The sequence below is a fragment of the Cydia pomonella genome, chromosome 3 (genome assembly GCF_033807575.1).
Source record: "Cydia pomonella isolate Wapato2018A chromosome 3, ilCydPomo1, whole genome shotgun sequence".
NCBI lineage: Eukaryota > Metazoa > Arthropoda > Insecta > Lepidoptera > Tortricidae > Cydia > Cydia pomonella.
The window spans coordinates 32,987,421-33,005,280 of NC_084705.1; the positions used below are offsets into that span (position 1 = coordinate 32,987,421).

The 17,860-nt window shown below is 38.4% G+C and overlaps 1 protein-coding gene and 1 non-coding gene across 2 annotated transcripts in view; both read right to left on the reverse strand.

The window, feature by feature from the left end:
* Positions 1 to 1,931: 1,931 nt before the first annotated feature.
* LOC133516590 (uncharacterized) overlaps positions 1,932 to 17,860 on the reverse strand; it is an 84,404-nt gene continuing 68,475 nt past the window's right edge. Inside the window, exons 13-24 of the mRNA XM_061849598.1 lie at positions 16,299 to 16,422; positions 15,167 to 15,275; positions 13,866 to 14,070; positions 12,763 to 12,989; positions 11,846 to 12,037; positions 11,234 to 11,381; positions 10,541 to 10,757; positions 9,520 to 9,743; positions 8,956 to 9,125; positions 8,448 to 8,622; positions 7,826 to 8,006; positions 1,932 to 3,804 (exon numbers count right to left, since the gene is read on the reverse strand). Of these exons, the coding sequence (XP_061705582.1) occupies positions 3,660 to 3,804; positions 7,826 to 8,006; positions 8,448 to 8,622; positions 8,956 to 9,125; positions 9,520 to 9,743; positions 10,541 to 10,757; positions 11,234 to 11,381; positions 11,846 to 12,037; positions 12,763 to 12,989; positions 13,866 to 14,070; positions 15,167 to 15,275; positions 16,299 to 16,422 (2,117 nt within the window). The 3' untranslated portion in view covers positions 1,932 to 3,659. The remainder of the gene's footprint in view (positions 3,805 to 7,825; positions 8,007 to 8,447; positions 8,623 to 8,955; positions 9,126 to 9,519; positions 9,744 to 10,540; positions 10,758 to 11,233; positions 11,382 to 11,845; positions 12,038 to 12,762; positions 12,990 to 13,865; positions 14,071 to 15,166; positions 15,276 to 16,298; positions 16,423 to 17,860) is intronic.
* Positions 5,312 to 5,384, reverse strand: Trnar-ucg (transfer RNA arginine (anticodon UCG)). Its single transcript has one exon. It is a non-coding gene; the product is annotated as a tRNA-Arg (tRNA).

Consider the following 17,860-nt stretch of genomic DNA (forward strand, 5'->3'; position numbering starts at 1 on the left):
TTTATTTCAATGTTATAATCTTAGGTCCAGTACCTATATCTCTAAACATTGTAAACAAAAATGCTTTTAACACATTATTAACCCAAAGATTTACATATTCAAAGTGGAGATTCACCAACAATATCATTTATATATTCTTTCAAATGAGTAGTTGTGTATTCAATAATGACATCATATATAAAAATATATCGAAATATTACAATATACATGCCTAAAATTAAAACGCAGATTATGGAACGTTCATCGTATCTTGTTGTTTAGAACTACGAGCGCAGTGATAGTATTTCATAATATTCCTTTTTATTAGGTTAAATGTGTAAATAAAGCATTTGTAAACAATTCACTAATTACACAAAAGATAGTTTCTGTAATAAATGTGAGCAAAGTTTTAATTTAATATTTGTTATAACTAATCTAGAATCTCTTTGTAAAAATACTTATCTAGTTTAGATTTATATTAGTTAATTTATTCTTAAAAACGCTATATGTACAAAACTTATAATCTTATCAAAAAACTCTTATTAATATTTTAAAGTACAAATTAATTATAATGATTGAACCTTTTAACCTCATGCTTATGTTCTGTAAATCTTCAAAATTTTAAATTAAAATGACACAATCACAAAATATTCGTCAATAATGTTAACGATAATGTAATAATAATAACGCCATTAACGTCACGTCATATAAATTTCAAATTTTCTTGAGGTTTCCAAAATTATAAATTACTCTTACGTTACGAAAACGGGTAATTTTGTATAGATACTGAGATTACACAGTAACCTGTTTCCATTGTTTTTGAGTGCAAGCGGGCAATTTTTTATTTGTATATTTTTAAATCCAAACTCGGGGTTTGCCAGTAGCTATGGAGCGCAGCATATTAGGTGTTAAACTAAGGGATCGCATCCGGAACACCACGCTGCGCTCCAAAACTCAGATTATAGATGTAGCTCGAAAAGCGGCCAAGTTAAAGTGGGACTGGGCTGGGCATGTCTGCCGCATGCCGAATGACTTGTGGGCCAAGATAACCACGGATTGGGTGCCCCACGAGTCAAACCGGGGATCTGGCAGACCTCGTCGGCGATGGCGGGATAACTTAGACTCCTTTTTGAGGGACTGGTCGGTCGTAGCTCAAAACCGGGATGAGTGGAAGAAGAGGGGGGAGGCCTTTGCCCAGCAGTGGGACACAATAGGCTCGTTATAATATAATATAATAATATTTTTGAAGAGATATTTAATAATGTATTTAAATGAGATTATTCTTTAGAAGATTTGATCAAAGTCTTAAGTTAAAATCAGCAAAATAGTCAAATGTTCTTTTAACATGTAATTACTAATATAATAAACATAATATTTTAATAATTCTATTCGTCGAAGGTACATTCAGTTTAAAATTAATTATATTAAAAGAACCCGCCACTTGCTCCGTATATATATAGATATATCGCAATATACAGCAATTATTTACAACATGTCGTCTTAAGAGTAAAGAGGTGAATAAAATAACTTATTTTAAAACTGTGACACGAGACTAGATCTGGTTTGGGAGTAATAAAATAAAGTGGGAATATCTTAATGTACATAAAATGTTCGGTGCAAAAGAATTATTGGTAACTAGAAATTATCGCCCGTCAACTCCGTCAAAAATCTGGAAAAAATAAATAGTTCGAATAAATATTGAGAAAATTATATACAGAAAGTTATTTTTGTTAATGTTATAAGAATTAATTGATTTTAAAAGATTTTAATGTAATATTATTATTTTATGTGCAATACACCAAACCATTTTCTACTCAAAATTATCTACTTTTTGAAGCATTAGTTAGTAATATTAACTGTTAAAATAAGAAGATACATTACTAAAATTATAATATATTTTAACTATAAAAACTAGGGATTTCACTGTAGTTCTTAATAATATGAAAACATAACATGCCAAATAATATGTACAATTATAAATGTATACTTTGCAAAAATAATAGTGCATTCTAAGTAAGCAACGTTAATAACCAAATCACAATTTATTACTTGCCTTTAATTTGATGTTTATCAAAATTGTACACCCAAATATTAATACAAACTCGTATACTTCTAGTACATTACAATACAAGCATTAAAATGTTGTGTGTTTAATTTGTCTCAAAGTTCAAATTGATATGTGTATTTTCATGCATTATGTTTATTTAGATTTTTTATTAAGATATACTTTGATATTTTCCATGCAATATTGAAGCTCTTTGGGACACATATACTATCTTTATTATGTTAGCAAGCATTATCATACGTATAATAAACATAAGTAAAATATTAGCAGATTTTATGATTATATTACTCCGAGCAATACAAATTAAAATATTAATAATATATGTTATACTACATTATTTAAGCATCTATATTTCTCGTTACTCGATTATTATTTGATTTCAAAAATGCTACATTAATAATATAGTATTTACACAACCCCAACTATTAAATACACTGGCACATTTCAATACACAACCAACTAACTACACTATACTAAACTACATTAAAGCTTTTCACCTGTCTAAAAACTTAAAATAACAGTTACTGCTAAATACATCAAAATTACAAAAAAAAAGATGTTCAATAGAAAATATGATCTTATCAAAAGCATAAACAACGTCCCTTTTTAGATCAACTAGACAATAAACCTACAATAAAACCGACCTATGACTACTTCAAAAAGGAATATATGTAGCATAATTATGAAATAATATGTAGTCAAATATCATGTACCTAGACAGTCGCCTAGGTACTGTTAGTCAATATCAGGAAAGTTCCACATGGCATTCAGTTATGAGGAAATAGAATTAAGTCGTATTTGAGTAAAGTTTTAAGATATTACTATTCCCTGTTCCTCCAGTCTCAACTTTCTTCAAGTACTACGCATATGTTAAGCTAGTATACCCATAAGGTATTATCTTATGGGGTACTTACTAATCTCTCGTTCTTGTTTCTCAGTGCTAAATGCTTAGAATTTTGTGTTATATGGACAACATATTATAGGGTGGTTTAAAGCTCGACTTGTTCGTATGGTTTTTGGCTCTAAATTTGATCTGAACCTTCACGTATTATGCGTATATTAGGCTAGTATCATCATTTTATGTGGCACTTGAGTTAGACCAAGCTAATTTGGCAGCCATTTTGATAGCCCAGACTGTGCCAGTGTTATTTTAAACGTCAAACTTCTATTAAATGATGACGTTTTAATAAGCACAGTCTGGGCTATCACAATCGCTGCCAACTTAGCTTGGTCTAGCTCTACTGCTCTCTCAATTTTGCTATTTCAAGCCTAGGATATTGTGTTATAACAATTAGCATTTTAAAGCATTCGTTTCCCTTCTCTTTATTCGATCCTAACATTGAAGCACTTTAAATGTCATGTTAGGATACCCGTAGGGCGTCATAATATAGAGAACTACTGATTCTTAATTTTCGCCAAGATATTCGTTATAGAGTTACAACTAGGACTTTAAAGCGTTTCTTATTATTCCCTTAAATTTCAAGTACTATTAATATGTTAGGCTTTTCTACCCATACGGCGTTGCTCTATGGGGCAATACTACCTCATTTTCGTTTCGTTATATAAAACATAGGATATTTTCTACAGGGGTACAATATGAAAGCATTGTTTGTTATTATTCCCTATCCCTGTAGTCGACGTAGACCCTAACGACTTCACCTTCGTACTTGCGCTGCGACGGCATGAAGTAGAAGTCGGGCTGCGACATGTCGCGGCCGCGCGGCAGCGAGTACGTGGCGCGCTCGGGCCGCGTCGAGTACCTGCAAGTGTTAACAATACCGTGGATTATAAGTATAAGGAGATTAACGCACCCGAACTTTGTTATAAACATTGCTAAAGAAATCAAAATGGTGGACTTATTCATAAAAAAATTACAGCCGCAGTATTCGTTCATTAAGACGCAGCAAGGTCGGTTCTCCATACAAACGTAGTTACGCTCTCAATTTAAAACAACTAGCTAGATTGCTCTGAAACTGTGCACTTACAACAGGATAAGGTATATTTATGCCTGTAATTAGTTTATGTAGCTTTAGATATCATAGTTTAAAAAATACAGCGAATTTAAGTTTTTCTTACAAAACTTGTTTTTGCTCTATTTTGTTTGTTTTATAAGCTATAGGGCTATGATGGTCGGCTCTTTATCATTTTCACCATTGTCACCATGCCTGTCACGTTCTAACAAGTATGTAAGCGCGAAAGTGACGGGCATAGTGACAAGTGATATAAATGGAACCATGATGCCACCGCTGGAGCTATATAAACTAATGACAGGTACAGACATACCTTATGTCATTGTATGTGCAAAGTTTCATTACAAGCCAACACGTAGTTTTAAAATGAGAACGAAATTCCATTTGTATAAGAAGGTGGCCCTCATAAAAAAGGTTGAGTATGGTCTGGTCTAAACTAACTTTGCACCGACATTGACAGAACAAAGTGCCATTAAAAATGTCATATTTTCATCTGCAAGTTTATTATTTTCTTAAGTCTGCTCGGTCCGTCTCGAGAGACATGGCCAATGGACAATTCATAAAAAAAGTTATAACACTGTATAGTTGTCGTACTCTACGTAGGACCCGGGTATGTCCTTAAACTACGTCCACAAGAGAGGTATAGGCATTGTGAATGTCATCTCGCTCTGTGTGGTAGGGCACAGCACAGCGGATGTCATTCCAGATCTAGAGCAGAGCCCAACTGGGGAAGTACCTCCACCTTACAGAAAATCGCAGCCAAATAACACTAGACCCTACTCATAGTGTTGTGTTCCTGCCGGTGAGTAAGGTTGCCAGAGCTCAACGAGGGTGGGAGGGGGTTAGGGTCGGCAACGCGCATGTAACTCCTCTGGAGTTGCAGGCGTACATAGGCTACGGATACTGCTTACCATCAGGCAGGCCGTATGCTTGTTTGCCACCGACGTAGTATAAAAAAAAACTCGCTGGTTGAGAAATGAGCGATTTATCAGACTTAACATTATCGCTCCATAAAAATATATATATAAATCTATTTATTTCAAATAAACCACAGCAAACTTTAAATAAATATCTGTTTTATTAAAACTAATTTTGTCGTATAAAGTTCTTCATGCACATGCATCATAATAAATATTAGTATATACAGAAAATACGAGTGAGTGTTTTTAAAAACGAAGCTACTGAAAATACTATATGCTCAATTTATGCCATATTTTTAATATGTCAAGACCCCAAGAATATTCAAATAAAATCAAACAAAACAGCTTCAAAAATAAAAAACACAAAAAGAATATTTCGACCGTGACAGGACTCGAACCTGCAATCTTCGGATCCGAAGTCCGACGCCTTATCCATTAGGCCACACGGTCGCACAGAAGGCTCGGCGAAATTCCTCTCTGCTTGGCAAACTGCTTTTTTTACCCTTATGGATCCACCCTTATTGACTTGATACTTAAAAAGGGTGTAAATATAATCGGTAGTTAGTTACCCATTGTGACTTTGAATTCCAATATACTTATAGGTATTAAAAAGTAATTAAATGCCGGGCATAATAAAAATAAACTAACTTATCTATTAAATAAAACTAAATTAAAACTAAAAACTAATACTAAATAAAATTAAAATATGTCTAAAAAATTTGGCCCCTTCGGCATGGTGCCGAGGATGCTGGCAGCATTTCCCCGCTGTATAGCGATGATAATACGTTGTGCGAGAAAGCTGCCAGCTCTTCGGTCACCTGTGAAGTCGACCAGCCTTTTTGATAGTTCTTTAAAAAGTTGTAGAGCATTAGGACCCCACGGGCCAAGCGTCTCGACCCCAAATGGCATAAAAATATATTCCAATATTATATTTTTTTAAATTATATATGTTTTCAAAAACTTCAGACTGTGATTTGAGTATTTTTGAATATTAGAATGACATTGTGCCTTTTTACCAACATTTAAGGTAGGTAAATAATTTATTAACCCCGATGCAAAAGGAGGGGTGTAACTTGTTTGACGCCAATGTCTGGCTGACTGTGGTATCGTAGCTCTACAAGGGATGGACCGATATTGATGCAGTTTTTTTTCGTGAAACCGAATTTCCTTGCGGTGGTTCTTAGCTACATTCTTAGCTAAAATCGATCCAGCAGCTTTCCAAAATGATGTAAAGCATCATTTAGAATTTAATCTTTTCATGAGGGATGGTAGTGTGATTTTATTGGGATTTTCATAATACGTAATCCCTTTTTTATTTAATAGTTATTTTTTCGTTTAACGTTATACGTTTATTTATTTATTTAATAGTCACTATATCAATATCACAGAATATCCGTATGACACTCTGGTGTGCGAGCGGGACGTCACTATATACGTGGATAGCACTGTCTCGCTCACAGGAGCAGCGTGTTGATTCGCAATTGAACGGAGTGGAAGGAATACCACAGGTTACGAGATTTTGTATGATTCCAAAACAAAACAAACGGAAGTAATTTAATTTTTTGTGGGTGGCAAAGTAGGGTTGTCATGTGGAAAAAACCGGACATGTGCGAGTCGGACTCTCCCACCGAGGGTTCCGTACTTTTTAGTATTTGTTGTTATAGCGGCAACAGAAATACATCATCTGTGAAAGTTTCAACTGTCTAGTATCACGGTTCATCAGATACCTGGTAACCGACGGACAGACAGACGGACGGACAGCGGAGTCTTAGTATTAGGGTTTTACCTTTTGGGTACGGAACCCTAAAAATGGAATATACCGACAAAATTTCGGACATCACCCTAAAAATCTTGACATTTAGCGGAAGAAATATTATTTGCACCGATGAATGTTATTGCTAATGGCTGTTTTACAATAGGATACCTAATAAAACAATTAGCAGCTTTAGGGCTAAGATGGTCGGCTCTTTATCATTTGTCACCATGCCTGTCACGTTCTAACAAGTATGTAAGTGCGAAAGTGACGGGCATAGCGACAGGCGATAAAAATGGAACCATGCTGCCACCGCTGGTTTTGCTAAAAGTATACTTGAGCTAAACAATCTTGATCCCAGTTACTTTTCTACATTTTAATTTCTAATTTTTCCTAGTATTCCAACTTTTCAATTCGTAGTCTAATATTTAAAAACATAAAAGATTTATATAAAGAAACATTAATGTCAAAGGAAATTTATGACGAAAATAAAGTTTTATTTACCTAATAACGTGGCAAAGCACTTCACACCTGTTTTGTCCTTTTGTATTCGTTAAGATAAAGTTTTACACTGAAAAAAATAGATAGCCGAACTGGTTTTGTAACTTTACTAAATAACTAAACTACGGTTATAAGAAAATAAACTTTGCATAAATTTACAAACTTATTTTGTAGTGTATACCCAGTACCTGAACACTGATAGCCAAACACGGTTTTGTAACATATAACACATAGTTCGCAAGTCCCAATTTTTGTGTAAACAGTAACCAAAATTTTGTTACAGTTATGCAAACATTTCTTTCAGTGTATGGCAAATTATATTTCGTCAACTATACTGGACGGCCATTTTTATAAACAATTTATCCACGATTCACCTTCACCGGGGGAAATCTTTAAGGTCAAGGCGGGAACAGTGGTTCAGCTCGAACAGTGGCTCAGTCGCCCAAATGACGCTCTATACTGTAGCACCCTCGCGTGTTAGAATAACTTGCTCGTTAATTTGTATTTGTTCGGTTACTGAATGTTTCTACTGTACTAGCAGGAAAGCAAGTAGTCTCTCTCGTGTTGAAATTAGGTTGAGTGAGCCACTGTTCACGCCTTGGCCCTACGATGGCAACTCTAGTTGCAAGTAACTCACCCGTACTGCGGTTGCGGCGGCCGCGGCCGCTGCAGCGAGCGCGTCTCGTGGTAGTACTGCGCCGCGCTGTTCGGGTGCTTGGCCACCATCTTGCCGTTCCCGTTGGCGGCCATCTTGTTTCCGTTGCCGTTGACCGCCATCTTGCCGTTCTTGCTGTTGGGCGCCATTTTGTTGTTGCTTCCTGAAATGTTTGCGATGCGATTCGATGTTTATTTATTTAAACTTCATTGCACAGTAAAAAGAAGTGTAAATGTGACCGCGGCCGGCAAAACGACTCACTTTGTCGCTTGCCATAAATCGCTTTTAGAAAAAAATGTACCCTTTTGCCAAAATTATTCTTAATTTTCCATACAAAATTTATTAGTCAGTTTTGTAACTGTCCATACAACATGTATGATTAACTGCGTTACTGACAATTAAAAGTGGTACACTTTTTGATTGCTTAAATCGATAGGGCTCGTGAATCTGAGTAGAAATAACACAAAATTTGTTGGGTTTTAAAAAAGTACAGGGTACACTTTTTTCTGAAAATGCCCATAAGGACTAGATTTGCTTGTATAACCTGACAAGGCGTCCTTATGGCAAGCGCCTCGCTGTGAAAGCAGGTAGGCCTCTCAATTACCTGGCCTCGGTGGAGGTGGGTTCGTAGGCCTTAAAGGCGCGGACGTAGGTCTCTCTCTCAGCGGAGCGGTGGATGTGGTACTGTTGTATTTGTCGTCGTTCTCAAACGGCTCGAACGCGTAGTTGGTGTTGGCCGTGGAATAGTCCTTCCAGGCTGCGTTCGGGATTAATTGTTCCTGGAAAACATACTATTATTAGCTATCATATTCATAATAATTACATATATATATCATAGCGACACAGCTCAATATGACTACTTGTTGTTACTAGGCGAGGATATATAGATAGATATAGATAAAATACTTGAACACATAGAAAACAGCCTATGAATCAGGAACGTATATTTATATCCTTTCATCAGTTTAAGTGCAGTAATATTTTTTAAAAAAAGGCAGTTTTAATATTTTAAAATTACACACTACGTTCGCTGTCGATTACTACGTAGTATTTGGTCTTAACGAGGCCTAAGGCTGAAGCGCGAGTCCTGCGTATAAAACGACCATACTCACTTTCCTCTTCCCACTGCTGCTCCTATACAAAGTGCATCCGGCTTGTAATAACGCTACTAATACAAGCGCTACTACACAACCGACGACGACGTATAGTTTGGTCTCGGCGAGGCCGAAGAACGAGCGAGCGTTGCTGCTTTCGTCCTCGGGCGTGGACTGGGTTGATAGTACTGGAAATAAACAATACAGGTGTCATATACACACAGGAAAACAAAAGTTATATGTTTGATTGTTTATACCTAAAAATTAAGGATAATGATGCTTAATTATTTTTTGTGATTGTGGCTAGTATGTAGCGCTAGGGGCCTAGTGATAAGAGCGTCCGACTTTCAATCCGGAGGTCGGGGGTTCAAAACCATATGAACGTACCAATGAGTTTTTCGGTGAAGGAAAACATCATGAGGAAACCGGACTAACCCTAATAAGGCCTAGTTTATCCTCTAGGTTGAAAGATCAGATGGCAGCTCGTCGTCGTTTTCGTAAAAACTAGTGCGTACGCCAATTCTTGGGATTCATTTCCAAACGGACCCCCAGGCTCCCATGAGCCGTGGCAACAATACTTACGACTCTGCGGCACCAGCACCAAGAACTCCGGGTCCACGTTCAGGTTCCCAACCTTCCCCAGCGCCAGAGTGTCCTTGACAGCCCGCTCCCACCGCTGCCTGTCGCCGTCCCTGTCGCTCTCGTTGCGCGGCGCCGCGCCGAGCGAGCGAGCGCTAGAGCCCTCGATAAAGTTGCTTTCGATCGATTTTAGGGTCAGCTCGGCTATTATGGCTTTGGTTTCGTTCCTGTAAGAATAAAAAAGGTTTTTGTCAAAAAACATTTTTGATACTTTTTCGATGACTGTACCTTTCCTTCAACGATCAACTAATATTCATCGAGACAAATGAGACAATTCTAACAAACCCAAACACAATTAGGTTGCTTTGTATCACAGCCATCCTATGGCCACCTCCTGTATACATCATCAGATCAGCTCGATAGTACCATAATGTTGCATTGTCACCCAATTAACATATTTATGTGAAGTTCCAGCTCAATCGAATAATGGGAAGTGAGTCTAAAGGATGACTCACGCTAGAACGGTCCGGGTCCTGGCCTTCCGACACTTCGTTTTATATGACGGGAGATCGGTGTTCAACTGATGCTTTCTACAGAAAATTGAAGTGTCGGACACCACGACCCGGACCTGGACTATTCCAGAGTGAATCATTCTTAAATTAGCTTGTAAGTTTTGACCCGAACATAAGCCGAAGTTTTGGCCCGATAAGTATTTTAAATAGAAGTTAATAAAAACCTTTATTTAAATACACCTTCAAATAAGGTTTTTTTTGGACATGAGAATCGATGTACAACTTAACACGTTCGCTACATTGGATCGATTCGGCCCATATAAGTATGTTACTACGAGTAATAGATAGGTACTAATACTAATTGCCGCAGCGAAAGATGTAATCTATTTCCCTCAATCGTATAGCGCTACATAAAAAAATGCGAAAACAAAGTAACTTTTCCTCACTGCGAGTATCAAAAAGCAATTTTAGTCTCACAATGGAATGAATTAAATTTCAAAAATTTCACTTACTGCATAAATCCATTCAGCTGCAACCCGCGGTACCCCTTATTCTTGGAGACCTCTCGGATAAGGCTGTCCTCGACCTGTCTCTTCAGTTCTGCGAACTCCTGGGAACCTTCAGCTGGAGGCTTGAAGCTGTCAGCTAAGCCTGTGATGCGGATCAGCATCGTGTATGCTGTTTGGCCGGGGATGATGGCTTCTGTTGTTACTTCGTCTTCCGCCGGTTCTGAAAATATAAATGATACATTAACGTGCTATACCCATGAATTAGATCATTAAGTGGAGATTTTTGATAATCTAACGGTATGTATTATGTCAATAAAACATGATAAGCTAACGTCATTTTTGTTTCTGCTCGGCATGAAACCGTCCATTAATATCCCACAGCGGTCGGCACTGACTGTTATCCACAAATTTTAATTTAGACAGTTAATTTCAGTCTATTACAACAAATTTTGTCTAATTTATCCCAAAAAATTATTGATTTTTATGCGTGACTGTTTTGCCGGCCCGGATATAAAGCTAAATAATATCTAAATCCGGAAAATAAAGCTTGTGCTTGCTGGTCCGCTTGTTCACGGAGTGCAGATGTTCAGAAAGGTAAAACGGGCGTTCTCTGGTGGCTCTAGGCTAAGGTTTTCTTCAGGCCGCTAAGCTAACGCAGTTATTCAGTTCCTTCGTTTGTTGACTCGGAGTTCTTACCAGGTCCACACGGTTTGATGCAGACTCTGTTCTCGGAGACAATCGGAGTTTGCGCGTGCTTGCTTGTCCGCTTGTTGACGGGATCGAAGCCGCCGCCGTGGGGGATGAACATCATGTAGAGACACTGGCTGTCCGTGAACGCCAAGTCCTAAAAGTCATGAATCGAATGTTATATCAATGTTATATTAGGCCACTTTACAAGAACGCGAATAAAGCGTGCAGTTGTTTTATGCCATAAACGCGATGTGTTTGATCCACATCATTTTACATTTGATAATCTAACTACCAAACATTATTTTTCGCGGTGAACGCAGTATTATCCGCAGCGTGAAACGCAGTGTTTCAAATCGCAGTCGATTTCCACACAAAACAACCAAGTGCTTAATTTAGTTGATAATTGCTTCGCTAGGCTAAAATGATAACACTAAATCTGAGACAAACCCTTGTTTTCCTGGGGTCTTGCTGCGTGTCAATTTCTAGATGCAGCAAAATCATACCCAAGTAGGTATCTATTAGAACGAGACAGGGTGTGTCTTAGTCCATCAAGCTATAATCGCGTCCCGACACAACTACTAAGGGACGCGTTGTGTTTGATGCCACTACTTAACCTACCTTAGAATCCTTAGTATCCCGCTTCCTCACGAAGCTGAGGGTCGTTACTCCGTCCACGAGACTGCCGAACTCTTTGCTGATGTCCTGCTGCGTGTCGACCCTGGGCGCCGCGTAGCCGGACACCCAGGTGTCCATGATGAAGGGGCGGGAGGAGCGGGGATCCACCCAGCCGATGATCGCGTCCGTTTGGGACTGTGGAAGAAACACGGCATTATTATATAGGGATATAATAATATGCATTTAAGATAAAAAAAACGCGTCTTTTCTGAAATTTCCATACTAAGTGACCAACAAAATATCAAACGTTTACCTAGTCGCACACTAACTAAGCAACCTTCCTGCTTCCTAACACTACCTTCTTGCTTCAGTCCTAAAACAAAATTGTGACTGACGGATGGTTTATTTAGTTTTGAATGATTCGCGGCTAGTTTCACTAGACTTAAATCAACCGAGATATGAACCAGGATTACCTTTCTACACAACTTTGACACCCACCCGCTATCTCCAGTTTCCCGTGAAAAAGATGCATGTAACCTTGGACTAATAATTCTGTATGTAACTGCGTCGAAATATCGGGAGCTCCAAAACAAGGTAATCACGGTCCATATCCCGGTAGATTTAATTCTATATGGTTTCATTCTATTGAGGAAATCATCGCATCGTGAAGACGTCTGCATATAATGACTAATAAGTTCAAAATTATAAAAAAATCAAATACATACAATCATACATACCTTACAAAGTAACATATATACAATAAAAAAAATTATAAGCTAAAATAAATCATGTCGTCGACACAGTTTTCTGCGGGCAGTGTTATGGGTGTGTTACGAGTAAGACCTTAAACTGCAATATCTTAGCGTGAAGACGACTACCGAAACTCTTATGAGCGACATAGAGAGGTGTTGAAAACTTACCATTCTTTTGTCATTGCTGAACCCAATACCAGTCCAGAGCTTGCTCTCCTTGGTAACAATCGTGAACTTGACAGAATCCTTTCCTCTCTTCTGTCCAAGGTACTCCCAACTGGCGTGGTAATCGCAGGTGCCGTTGGCGAGGGAACAGTCGGCCGGTAGCTTGAAGTAGCCGCCGCATTTGTTGGCGAGAGGGAGAATGCCGCCCAGTACCGCGGATCTGATCTCTTCTGCAAATATTATATATGTATTATTTAGGGAATGCTCCCGGGACTGAGTTTGTTTGGCGGGAACCGGAAGTTTCCGGTTCCGGTACTGTATTTGTATAAATAAATAAAAATAAATAAATAAATATTATAGGACATTATTACACAAACTGACTAAGTCCCACAGTAAGCTCAATAAGGCTTGTGTTGAGGGTACTTACACAACGATATATATAATATATAAATATTTATAAATACTTAAATACATAGAAAACACCCATGACTCAGGAACAAATATCGATGCTCATCACACGAATAAATGCCCTTACCAGGATTTGAACCCAGAACCATCGGCTTCGTAGGCAGGGTCACTACCCACTAGGCCAGACTGGTCGTCGACTGTATAGAAAACCACTACCGGCACTCCCTATATTATACTTAACAATTCTTTCTTTGTCTTTGTGTTGGAAAAAGGTGGTAAATCCAGAAATCTAAGTGTGGTAATCCTGTGCAATGAAAATGTATCACTATATTTCACTTCGTACACTTATATATCTGCTTATAGTGCGTTTCGTTTTTGCATCGTAACGTAAGCAAGTAATTAGTTTTATAATGCGTCACTTACCTCATCAAAATTATGTATTGTAGTTGATGAGTTAATTATCTAATGATTAAATTTCTCCGTCTCGATCGTCCCGACTAAAAATCTCGATGCCGTAGTGGCAGTAATATGGACAAACATATGTACACACTACCTTAATATATAGGCAATAAGGTCGTATATACATATTGTTGGCACTTGACTTGACTGTACTTACCTAGCTCTTGCCTAGAGAATGAAAAGGTGTGTCGTATTTCACTCTAGCCAAGAGAATGAAGTGAATGTGTTTCGTGACTCACCAAAGAAGTTGAGTTTAGTAACGCCTCTCTGCCCCCCATGACCGTGATACTTCAGCTCGTCCTGTCTATAGAAATCCTTGACGGACGCAGTTCCTTGTTCGATTCCGGAGGGTGGCGAGTGTCGGTATTTGCCGGGCTCCTGCCCGCGCGCCCAGATCACGTGCATTGCGTCGTCGACGATGGAGTGGTCCGTGGGTTCTTTAGCCTGTTAACAGAATAATATAAGCAACTTAGGGGCAAACAAAACAAATCATTTTATTAAATACTATCTGGCCTCTGCCACTAGAGAGCTTAGTCACGATTTATTTAGTATGTGACATCTATTTCAGTTTACAAAGTAAAATATGGTTCATTAATAGAGCGCCAAAAAATAATGTACAATACAATATGCAACTTAATTACGCCTGCAGCCTGTGGACGAGATACACGCAGCGTTCTATGAATGCCATGCGTGTACAGTACAATGACGCGTTCAGGGTACTGTTGCGGCTGCCGCGATACTGCAGTGCGTCGGGCATGTTCGCCGACGCGCATGTGGACGGTTTCCACGCGACGCTGCGCAAGCGCTGCGCCGCGACGCTCCGAAGGTGCGCGACAGCCGCCACAGTCTCCTGGCCGTCGTGGCAGGGAGATGGGACAGTGCATTAATTAGGCACTGGACCTCCCAACATCTTAGTTTAGGTACTAACATAGTAATTTAAGTATATTGGTAACTAACAAAATATGGATTGTGTCGTCCGAAATAAATGATTTTTATTTTATTTTATTTATTATTTATTTAATTATTTTAGAGGGTATTTTTTATGAAATCTGCTTCGTAGGGTTCGGTAAAATATTGAAATATGTCACACAAATAACACGACACACGATCACTCACGAAGATGGAAACATTTAATATTTAAATCGGGCTGGGTTCACGTTACGTATTTGTCAAATTAGTGTAGTAGAAATGGAAACTACATCATTCTGACATGTCAGATATTTTATTTATCGTATTAACAATTACATTTACAGTACATATGGGGCTACTTTATAGCACTAGTGCGAGAAGTAGCATATTACGTTACTGTGTCGAACATTTAAAGGGCCATATGTACTGTAAAACGTTGTACGATACATGTGCGAATAGGTAATTCGCAACTCGTGTCGATTTAAAACACTCCCTTCGGTCGTGTTTTAATTTATCGCCACTCGTTTCGAATTTCCTATTTTTCGCACTTGTATCGTAATGTACTATTTTATTTATTTCGACTATGCTCAATTAGTGAGTTCCTAACCGACAGTTGCTACCAAGTCATTACCTGCAGCTTCTTCCTAAACATGATGGTGGTGACGCCATTTTCCTCAAAGCCGGAAGACGCCGTGATGTCATCATGTCCGCCCCAGAACGTGTCCACGCGGGGTGTCGACCTAAAAACAATATATTTATGTTACATATAAAACAGTACTTTACAATATACGATTTTAGTATTTTACACTTTGGTCCGTGGTGTTTCACACGGTGGCGTTAGCGAAGGTCTCCGTTTCAGCTTGGACAAAAATGCTTTCCTATGTCCAGATGTTCTCTCTTTACAGGTCGCATTTCTCAAACGATTCTCGTAAATTTTTGTGAGCAGGTTCATTATCTAAATGAAATTTGTCAAAATGGCGGAGCTTGGGGGTTCGCGAGGTCCACAGCTCATAGAGCCACTAGCTTTAAATGCATCAACAGGTCTTACCTGTCCCTAGCCCCTGTAATAGTCCAGAAGTCTTGGTAGTTGCCGCGCGCCGTGCCGATGACTATATCCGTGCAGTCCATGGTGTTGAAGTCGCACGTACTCGTGAGCGGGGAAGTAACCTGAAAACGACTTGTCTTACCTGTCCCTAGTGTAATAGTCCAGAACCCTGTGGTAGTTGCCGCGCGCCGTGCCGATGACTATATCCGAGCAGTCAATGGGGTTGAAGTCGTAACCCGGGACGTACTCGTGAGCGGGGAAGTAACCTGAAAACGACTTGTCTTACCTGTCCCTAGTGTAATAGTCCAGAACCCTGTGGTAGTTGCCGCGCGCCGTACCGATGACTATATCCGTGCAGTCCATGGGGTTGAAGTCGTAACCCGGGACGTACTCGTGAGCGGGGAAGTAACCTGAAAACGACTTGTCTTACCTGTCCCTAGTGTAATAGTCCAGAACCCTGTGGTAGTTGCCGCGCGCCGTGCCGATGACTATATCCGAGCAGTCAATGGGGTTGAAGTCGTAACCCGGGACGTACTCGTGAGCGGGGAAGTAACCTGAAAACGACTTGTCTTACCTGTCCCTAGTGTAATAGTCCAGAACCCTGTGGTAGTTGCCGCGCGCCGTGCCGATGACTATATCCGAGCAGTCAATGGGGTTGAAGTCGTACCCCGGGACGTACTCGTGAGCGGGGAAGTAACCTGAAAACGACTTGTCTTACCTGTCCCTAGTGTAATAGTCCAGAACCCTGTGGTAGTTGCCGCGCGCCGTGCCGATGACTATATCCGTGCAGTCCATGGGGTTGAAGTCGTAACCTGGGACGTACTCGTGAGCGGGGAAGTAACCTGAAAACGACTTGTTTTCACCAGGACCGTATTTTATGAAGCTGTGAGTCCTAAATCTTATTTTCCTCGGATTAGGACCTCCCTACGGAAAACCAGCGCCGCGGATTGCCGCAGCATTATGCTGATCGAGGAGCCTATTTTAGTGTCAATTTTAAGGTTTGTATTTTTTTTGTAAGTAATATATTGTCACATTAAATAAATGTATTATCTTTCTTTTTTTCTTTTTTTTAACATTTTTATGAGTACTTCTAACTTGTAATTTTATAAAAAGCGGCTCAAATAATAATATAAAAAAGTAATATCTGCCAATTATTTTGAGATTATGAGATTTCTTTAGTAACAGATAAGTTATTTATCAATACTCACATTTTGTATCTAATATCTACGTTTTTATTTACAATCCTATATATAATAAACATAACACGTAAAAAAAACTTAAGTCTAAAATACATTCATTATTTATAGAAATGTAAAAAGATTAGAATAGAATAGAAGAAACCACATCCGTATGATTACCATCCACTCATATTAGAGACAAATCGTTAAAGATCACACCCGAGTAAGACTGAATAAGTGAAGAGGTAAGGGGAGGGAGAGAAGAGGAAACAGGGAAAGCATAGGCCAAGCTCGGCAAAGCGAAGCACAAAGAAAGCCAACTAGAAGCTAACAATCCAACAGTTTTAAAATGCCTTAATTTGATATACCTATGTGTTAAAAATGTTAAGAAAATATGTTGTTATTAAGGAATATATACCAAAACTAAGCTATAAACCAGACATATTTCATATTTACAAATAGGGGATTACATTATATCCGGTTTGAAGGACCATTTTATATTCCAAAATGCTAATAAATAAAATACCAATTTTAGGAAAATATGTACCTAGTGCCAGGTAAATAATTATATTGTTTGAGATAATTTCATGATCAGATATTCTATCTTTAATTCTTGTCAACGTAACGAAACAAAGTACTGAATAAAGTTAAAAACTGGCAATCAAACAAGCGTTCGATTTCGCCAATTTTTACGGCAATTCAAAACAGTTGGTTGGTTTGACATTTAAGAAAAATCTACTACCTAATAATGATAATACTTACATTTTGATGCCCACAGCAATATGATGTGGTGTAGTTTTATAGACGATAAATATGTTCCAAAAATCAATACACTTTCTTTGCATGACTTAGAAGTTTAAGGTATGCGATTTAAGAATACAGAAATAAATGCAGTTTAGTTACCTCCAACCAGTAATAATATGGTGATATTGGTGATAAATATGCTGTACAATAGAAACGCATTCAATAACAAATTTATTTCTCCATTTGCATTCACTTGGATTGTTTTTTTATCGTTCAAAAACTGCAATATTACAGTAGTTTTGTTATCAACCAAAAATAGAGTTTATAACAAGACTTGGTAAAATAGGACTTTAGTCAA